Source organism: Hipposideros armiger, unplaced genomic scaffold (assembly GCF_001890085.2).
Source record: "Hipposideros armiger isolate ML-2016 unplaced genomic scaffold, ASM189008v1 scaffold_282, whole genome shotgun sequence".
Taxonomy (NCBI): domain Eukaryota; kingdom Metazoa; phylum Chordata; class Mammalia; order Chiroptera; family Hipposideridae; genus Hipposideros; species Hipposideros armiger.
Window position 1 is genome coordinate 1308471 of NW_017731632.1, and position 8841 is coordinate 1317311.

The window sequence follows — 8841 nt, forward strand, 5'->3', positions numbered from 1 at the left end:
CAACTCCCGCATGGGATGGTGGCTACGCCCACCCGCAATTCCCCAACACTGTTCCCCCCCCCCAGTTCCCCAATAAAATCTTTAAAAAAAAAAAAAAAAAGACGGCCAGGGTCTGGCTCTACCTAGGGAGTGGTGGGGCCCTTGGCCTCACCCCCAGAGTGGCCCCAGGAAGAAGTCACTTTTGATCAACAAAGAGAGGCTGCCCAAACCCAGACAGGCACTGGCGCCCATACACATCAGAGGACAAAAAGTGCTACATGCCACAGCAGATACCCATGTGTGCACGGGCAGAATGTCTGCATCCACCTTTGCACTCACCCCCCACGCGGGGCTGAGCTTGACAAGAAGGCCGCATGCCGAGGGCAGCCTAAGCCCCAGGGTAGTGCCTCCTGGAGAGGCTGAGCTGGGCCTGCGGGCACATCTCCCAGTCATCGAGTCCTGACTCTGCTGCTCCCTGGACCCGTGCCTCAGTATCTACCCACTGTGGCACAGGGTAAAAACCCCACCAGCAGACCAGGGCACCACCACAAGCAGTCAAGGTGCTGGAGTATGTGACAGTGAGGGCAAGAGACCCTCCCTGCCCTGATGTCCACCAGACCTCGGCCAGAGCCAGCCTGCTTGGAAGGGCCTGCTCCCAGTCTGGGGTCACTACAACTGAGGCCCCCCCCCAGGCATGTGGGGGTTGCCCAAGTCAGGTGACACTCCATCAGGAGGGCCTTGGAGGTGACCCCAGAGAACAAGCATCAAATTCAGACCCGTCTGAAAGGAGGCCACTGGAGCTGGCACCTCAAGGGCTGCGGGGTTTCGGGTGGGATGAGGAACAAAGCTGCTGGTTCTGCAGTGCGGGAGGCGGCCCGCTGCTCTCAGGAGTACAGGACCTGTAGCCAGGTACATGCTTTAAAATAGCCCAAGGGAGGAGGCGCCCCACCCGGACACTTCTTCTGAAAACTTTTCAGAAGAAAAGTTTCCCAACAAAGTTAGAAAAAAAAGGAGGGGGGGGGATCCAGTGGCCGGGCAGAGTAATGAGGGCTTACAAGGGTTATCCAGCCTAATCCTCCCAACAGCCCTTCCATTCCCAGTCCTCTGGACGGGTGAGACACAGGCTCCAGGGGGGCACCCACAGCCCCTTCCCCTCCCAGCTCCTTCACTTGTAAGTCACGCAGGCCTGTGTGGCCTGGGGTGCCTGGGCAGGCTCTGGTGCCACCTCAAAGAGACCCCTCTTTCCTCTCTAGGTTCAGTTGTAAAATGGGGTGCTCCAGGCCCCAGATGGGGCATGTGGACCAAAAAGGGGCCACATACGAAAGCTGACAAGCTCAGGCGAGGCCTGCATGGCAGGCCTTACAAACCCAGAGACCAAAGTAACCACACAGGAGTCTGAACACTCTAGAAGTGGGTCATGGCGGGTAGTAAGGTCCTAGGCCCCGTAGCTTCCTTGACGAAGGTCAGTCTTTACCTTTGAAATTATCTATTGTCTTGTGCATCTAAGATAACACACCTTAAAATGTCAGTCATTTCCTTTTTGAGACTCCTCAGGGCACAACCTCCCACCTGAGCAGGAGGCCACAGAACCCCTCCTGGTTCTCTGGTCCCCCGAATACTATCTCCATGTGCTGTAAATGTTGTTAACTGTCCTGTACCCACCGATGTGAAAGAAGTGTCTCTGTTTTACTTCTTATCCAATCCCTGGGATCCCCCACTTTGCTTCTCCCACCCCCTTAACCTACCACCAATGGATTCCATGTAACCCCCTTACGTCTTCTCCTTTGATTCCAATGTATAAAATAATCTACAAAACTGCCGTTCTCTGGAGCCTTTTCTCAATTGGTTGAGATTCTGCTTCCCGGCAATTGTCAGTTTGGCTCAAATAAACTTTTATAAAGCGTTTTCTTAGGCTGATGGATCTTTCGTGGATAAGCCCCAAGTGGAACCTGAGGCCCTGGGGGGAGGGGGCGCTCATGGGCTCAGTGCAGGGGCTCAGAGGCCATAAGTCCAGCCTGGGGCTCAGCCCAGGTTAATGAACCACCCAGACGCCCTAGAGGCTCAAAGTCCAGCTCGGTGGAGGAGGCGGTGGGAGAGGTTGCAGCCAGTGGCTTCCGGGAAATAGTGAAATGGTGCACAGAGGAGACCCCTGCAGGCGGGGTGGGGTGGGGTGGGGTGGGAGGAAGGGCAGCCTCCTGCTGCTCCCATCAACCTCCCTTCCAGGTAGGAGACCCTGCTCAGACCCTCACCAACCCAAACGGGTCTCATATGGAGATGGGCTCTGCCTTGGTAGGGCCTGCGGTGGCCAGGGCAGTCCAGGGCTGACACCTTTCCCACCGTCCTTGACCCCAGCCAGCTCTGACTCCATAATTTATGTTCCTGGGAAAGTGCCAGCCAGCCAGGACCTCTGGAAATTTCACGAGGCCTTTGTATTTTTACTGCCCGGCCCATCTCTTTAAGGAACCGGATTAAGTTTATTGACCTATCAACTCACTACGTATTTTACCAGCTCTACTGCAGGGGCGGGAGTGTGGGTGCGCCAACGCTGTGGCAGAGGGAGAAGGCCCTGCGCCCACCTCCAGCATCCCTGGGGGGTCCTTCCTATCGCTCTGCCCCAAGCCCGCCGCCGGTGGGAGCGCCACAGGCTTTGCGTCCCAGGACGTGGCCTCGCAGTCATCGCCAGTTCCGGGAAGGGAGGTGGATGGAGGAGGCCGCTACCCCCGCGCGCCGCAGGGGGTCCGGGAGAGGGTCTGGAGCCCCGCCCGCTGCCCCCTCCCCCGGAGCTAGTTGACATTCCCTGGCCGTAGGGAGTAATATCTTTATCTGAATGCGAATGCTAATGCGGGGCTCCCCCCGCGGCCGCCTATTCGGCGCCCCTGGAAGCGGGGGCCGCCCGAGCAGGCGTAAAAGCGCGCGCTGACCTCCCGACGGCCTCTGTCACGCCGCTGAATGACACGCACATTCAAGCGCCGGGCCCACTTTCATTCATAAAAAAATGACATTGTTCTGGGAGGCTGCAGCCGCTGCCGGAGAAAGGGGCGCGGGGGGCGCAGGGAGGGGCGGGCCGCCATCTGCCTGTGTCCCGCCCGCGGCCGCCGCCTCGCTGGCACAGGCGCGCCCGCAGCCGCAGCGCTCACACCTCCCGGCGAGGCTGCCGCGGCGCCCGCCATCAATACGCGTCTATGGCCGCGCCGAGGTACAAAGGAGCGGCTGTTCGGGTCCGCCCGGGTGGGGCGTGAGCTCACCGGGCGAAGGCCTCCCTCCGCGCGGCCGCCGCGCTGGGGGCAGGGTACGCACAGCCCCCTCGCCCGCACCCAGGAGGTGGCTGTCCCCGAGGGGCGGGCTCCCTGTGGCCGCCTGCCGAGCCACGCGCCTCCGCCCCGCCGCCGGGAGCCTGGCAGCGCGCGTGCGGAGCGGCTACCCCCGGAGCGCCGGGTCCGGCCCCGCTGGGGGCGAGCGCTCCACTTCGACGGCCGCGGCGCGTGTGCGGGGCGGGGCCTGGCGCAAAGATGCGCCCCGCCCCTCCGCGGGCCTCGCGCTACGGGCGGAGCCCTCCTCCAGCCCCTCGACGTCCCGCGGGACCTTGACCACCAGCCGGCGTCCGCGGCTCCACGTCCCTCGGACGTCTGCCCTCTCACCTCCTGGCGTCCCCCCTGGCGTGCGGCGCGCACCCCTGGGGGAGAACACACCTTCATCCACAGGGCATGAGAGCAGGGTGGGGGTACGGCGGCACTAGAAGGTATCGCCCCGTCACACAGGGCGCTGGGTGGCAAAGGCCGCGCCGCGCGGGCTGACGCACTCTCATACCCTCCCTCCAAAGTCCCGTCCCTCGCTTTGGCCGAAGCTAGCCATGAACTGGGGCACGGAGAGGGGTTGGGGGAACGGCACCAACAACAGGAACTTTCCGTCAGTGCAAAACCCGCAGAGCAACAATAGGAATCGTGGAGACGCAGCCCCCACGCCCTCCCGATGGCGCCTGGGGGCAGACTGCGCCCACTAGGGAAGCGCGGGGGCGGGGGCTGAGGACGCCACCTCGTGCCCAGTTCGCCGCAGCCTCGCGTCTGGGTGGTAGCCCTGCGGCTCCAGGCGCCCCACAAACTGCCGCGCCAGCTCTGGCCACGATCCCCGGGGAGGAAGGGCAGCAGAAACCCGGACGCTGGCCTCGAGGTGCCAACTCAGTACGCGCCTTCGGGCCCACTCAGATCGGCGGCCCTCACCACCCGGGCACCCGTTCCTCGGCCGCGATGCCTCTGCCTGCCGGGGCCCCAGGCCCCTCTCCTGTACCCGTCGGGTCCTTCCTTACCTGCTGCTCTCCGCACGACGCGCTGCTCCGCGCCCGGGGGCCCCGAAGCAGCGCCGGCCACAACCGCCACGGCCACGCAGAACACGAGGGCGCAAGCCGGGGCGCCCATCGCGGGGGCAAGGGCGATGGCTTTCTCAGGTGGAGCGCGTGGGCATGCTGCCCCCCATGGCCCGGCTCTGGCACCGGCGGGAGGAGGGCGCCGCTCCGGAGTCTGCGGGAGGAGGCAGGCAGCTCGTTACCCGGGCCGCCTGGCGCCGACCGCCTCCTCCCGCCGCGGTCCCTCCCTCCTCCCCCCTTCCCTCCCTGGCTGCTGCAGAGCCCTCCCAGGGCGGCGGCGGCCGCAAACTTTCCAGAGCGGGAAGCCCGCGCCGCCCCGGCCGGGCCTCGCCGGAGACTGCTCGGGATCCCGGCCCGCCGCGCGCCCTGGCTCCGCCGCGCGCCCGCCTCGACCCCTCCGCGCCTGCCCGGCCCCCGCGCACCGACCTGGCGGCCGCCGGCGCCCAACTAGCTGCGCGCGGCCCTTGCTTCGGCTCGCTGCTTGCTGGTCCAGCGCCTGCGCCCCGTCCCTCCTGCCGTCGGTTCGTCGGTGCGCCGGGCCGAGAAGGACCGCGCGGCGCCAGATGCCCGCGCCGCCGCCGCCACCGCGCACTGATCCTAGGCTGCCGGGCGCGCTGCAGCCAGTGGGGGCCGGCCCGCGCGCGCCCCGCCCCCGGCCCCGCCCGCCCTGGCGCTTTCGGGAGCGGGGACACGCCCCTCCCCTGGGGCGGTCCGGAGGCGGGGCGGCTGCTGGCCTTGTCCCCGCCCGCCGAGGGGATTAGAGGGGGCGGGGCCAGGCGGGGGCGCCGGGCGGTCTCCGAGGGCGTGGGAGCCAGGGCTAGGCGAGTGAGGTCTCCGATCGCACCGCTAGGCGCACAGGGAGGCCAAGCGCAGGCCTCTGTTTGCACAGCGCGAAGTCCCAGTTACAACCCGGCCGCGGATTGGGGGCCCAGTGGGGTCTCGGTGGGTGAATCAGATCTGAGAGGCTTCACCTAGATTCTAGGTCCTAGAAGGTGCTACCCAAGCTGTACCCAGAGGTGTGAGCAGCCAGTCTTCAGGTGTGGGGGCTGGTGCTGTGTGCAAAGGCCTGGGGGTGAAGGGCAGCTCTGCCTGTTTGCCTGGGGCCAAAATGCAAGGGGACGGCACCCCAGAAGCTGTGGGCTTAGTGCTGCATTTATTAGGCGCCTGTGGCACACATAGCTAAGCTGCCTGAGTTCCATGCAGAGGGGGTCATTATCCCACTTTTGTAGGTGACATGAGTTTGCAGATGGGGTGCTTGACAGGCATCAGGATGGAGAGCAAGGGCTGGGGGCCCCAGTGGGAGACCACCCCTAGGGCTCTGAGGAAGGACCACGAGGGGAGCTGGTGGCAGAGCCTGAGCTGGCCTGAGGTGTACCAAATCCCGGGGCACTGCAGCGCGGTGCAGACTCGAGCTGGGGAGGACCCAATGTGACTGGCTTCTGTGCACAACTGCACAAGGGGGCTCTTCTCCCACTTTCAGGCAAGCCCAGGAGTGTTGAGGGCCTACAGGAGCCAAAGAGGGGAGCGGGTGTGTCCTGGGCATGGTTCAGAGGCCCCAGCCAAGTGCCTCTGGCCCCCCTGTCTGTGGCTTCTGGGACTCGGTTTGCTCACCAGGAAAATGGGCAATGAAGGCCCCTCTGTGACTGGCTGCTGGTGCCACCCACATCACAGGTGCTGCCTGTGCAGCAAGAAGCCAGCCTGGAGACCCCCCAGCCTCTGAGGCCAGGCTTCAGGGCCCTAGAAGTGCCCCACCACCAGGGAGCCCTCACACCACAGGCTGCCGTCATTGCCTGCTCTCGTCATGACCATGTACCCCAGACAGGGTGGGGCCCACTGAACTCTAAGTGGGCTGTCCAGGCGCCCCCAGTGTGTGGCCCCAGGCCATTGATGTTTAGGTCCTCCCCCTAGGATACCAACCCAGGTGCCACAGTGACACATTCTGCTCTAATCTATTAACCGGTTACTGAATCAGTTACTTAGTATGCCAGGATGGATGTGGACTGCTGGTCCCCTTGGCCCACTTCCTCTGGGGGAGGGGGGTGTGCTGTATTGGATTTGATGCCCCCCACCCCATTCCTTTGTGGAAAGAGCTGGCAGATGAGGCAGGAGTCAGCCTGGGTGGGGCAGGAAGGAGGGGCCAGCTGTCAGCACCTGAGGGCTGGCCTTCCACAGGACTTGAGGTTCAGGAAGGGCTCTGCGTTGTCTCCTGCACCTCTCTTCCCAGGATGGTGCCCACAGCCGCTCCCTGGCCCCCCAAGGGTGTCCTGTACCCCCCTGGTCTCTGAGAGGTGAGCAGCCCTCCCTCTGTAGCTTTCTGCTTTCTGCCCCCAGGACTGTGACTTTAGCAGAAGTGCCCATGGTGGGGTGTGGGCCTGTGCTAGCTGTTCTCTACGTGCCACACACACACACACACACACACACACACACCGTCCCGGTTCCTTCTCCCACCCATCCCACCCCGACCCCACAAGCCTGACCCCACGCGGGGTATCACAGGTCCTCTTGCTCTCCAGCTTCTGTGTGGGATTGGCCAATGGGCATGCCCAGTAGCGGCAGAGGGAGGCAGGAGACGGGCACTTCCACTTCTGCCCCTCCCCCTTCCTCAGACCTGCAGGGGTAGCGAGCCCCCTCTTCCTCCAGTAATAGGCCTGGGCTGACCCTCTGCATTTCCCAGGGCTGCTATGACAGATTACCACTACCGGCTGAAATTTCGTTTCGCAGTCGCGGAAGCAAAGGTCTGAGATCCGGCTGTCACAGGGCTGGGCTCCTTCTGGAAGCTCTGGGGAGGGTCCTTCCTGCCCCTTCCAGACTCTGGGGGCTCCAGGAGTCCTTGGGCTTATGGCCACATTGCTCCAGCCTCTGCCTCCATCGTCACATGGCCTTCAGCACTTATGAGGACACTTGTCATCAGAGGTGGGGCTCACCCAGATGCTCCAAGATGCTCCCCTCATCACAAGAGCTGCCCTTATTGACACCTGCAAAGACCCTTTTCCCAGATAGTTTGCACTGTGAGGTTCTGGGGACATGCCGTGGACCAAACCTCTGGAGGCCCCCACTCTGCCCTCCACACACCCTGTGCTGGCTGGTCCCTTTGGTGCTCCCGCCCACAAACTGAAATGTTCTCTGCATTCGGCCTCTCCAGTGGCACTGTCTGGTGGCATTTAGGTCAGAGGTACTTTTGTGGCTCTGGGCTGAGTTGGCCAAATTGCTTCTAAAGAGTCGAGGCACGGCCCCCTGCCAATGTGCCAAGGGAGTCGCTACCCACTTGTCCACCCTCGCCCCCAGAAGGGGGCACTGCTTGAAGTATTGTTGTTATTATTATTGACAAAATTAAGTGATTGTTCCCGTGTCAACATGCTGCCTGGAGGGTGGTATGTGTCACGGGCCTTCCCTTGACATGGGGGCAGGCCCGCTGTTCATGGTGCCGTCTTGTCCGTAGATCTCGTTAAATAAGCCACAAGTAGCCACTATTTCATCATAGCCCCCTTGACAGAGCATTTCCCCCAAGCCCCCTTGCAGTATTGTCTGGCTGAGTCCTGGCACCTACCCTGATGAGGTAGGTGAGCAAGGTGTGAGGGTGGGGGAGAGTCCGCTGAGGGCCAGTGTGGTGACGCAGGGGTCTGAGGGGTGGTCCGCCCTGAAGCGGGAGACCCCTATACTGCTAGACCCCCTCAGTGTTGACACCTGCCTGCCCACTCCCCCCATACGCCCACCCGTTTCCCCAAGGCCCACACCCACAGGGTTCCCAAGTGAAGGTGAGAGAGAGTCAGGAGGCTGAGGGCAACCCAGCCCAGTCTGGTCGGTGACTCAGAGCCAGGCGGCCCAGCTTGCTGGGGCTTGTGCAGTGAGTTCCAAGAGTGGTGTGGACTTGAATCCACCTCCCACCTGCTGTCCACAGCACACCTGGCAGGCAGTGGCTGCCACAGTGCCTGATAGGTGCCCGTCAAGGCTAGTGCCAGGCCGGAGCCCAGGGTAGAGGAGCCCCCTGATCAGTTCCCTCTGGAGGAGTGCCTGGCCCAGAGAGAGTGTTGCTGGTGGGAGCTCCTCTCTGCCCTGCCCCAGGCTGAGAGGAGGGACAGGGACACTGATGCCCCAAGGGAACTTCAAGTCCTCTTTTCCCAGTCTGCCTCTTCCAGGAGGCACTTGGGACCCCAGGGGGCTGCTCAATCTCCCCCAGGCAGCTCACCTGCTCCAACGCACATCCGCACATCTGCACCTTCTGGAAACACTGCTGCCCCAGCCTAGTGACAGGGCACAGAGGCTGGCCCCTGGGACCAGGGCAGGCCACCACGGGATAGAGGAGGAGGGGCCTGTCAGGAATGGCTGAGCTGGGCTGGGCTGATCCCTTGTCCCCAAAGAAAAACCAGCAAATTTGAGAGAGGCTGTGGCTGTTTTTCTTGTTTTTGTTTTTGTTTTTTACATTTTTTTATTGTTAGTTTCAGGTGTACAGAACAATGCAATAGTTACCCTTTTCACCCTCACAAAGTAACAACCCCCCTCCC

The 8841-nt window shown here is 62.9% G+C and overlaps 1 protein-coding gene across 9 annotated transcripts in view; it reads right to left on the reverse strand.

The window, feature by feature from the left end:
• FGFR3 (fibroblast growth factor receptor 3) overlaps positions 1-4955 on the reverse strand; it is a 16987-nt gene extending 12032 nt beyond the window's left edge. For 6 of the 9 annotated variants that reach the window (XM_019658100.1, XM_019658098.1, XM_019658096.1 and 3 more), the window contains exons 1-2: positions 4766-4954; positions 4283-4493 (exon numbers count right to left, since the gene is read on the reverse strand). In XM_019658100.1, the coding sequence (XP_019513645.1) occupies positions 4283-4391 (109 nt within the window). In that variant the 5' untranslated portion in view covers positions 4392-4493; positions 4766-4954. Of the gene's footprint in view, positions 1-4282; positions 4494-4765 lie in introns of all 9 variants that reach the window. The other 3 variants (XM_019658092.1, XM_019658093.1, XM_019658091.1) reach the window with 1 other exon arrangement.
• Positions 4956-8841: the final 3886 nt, after the last annotated feature.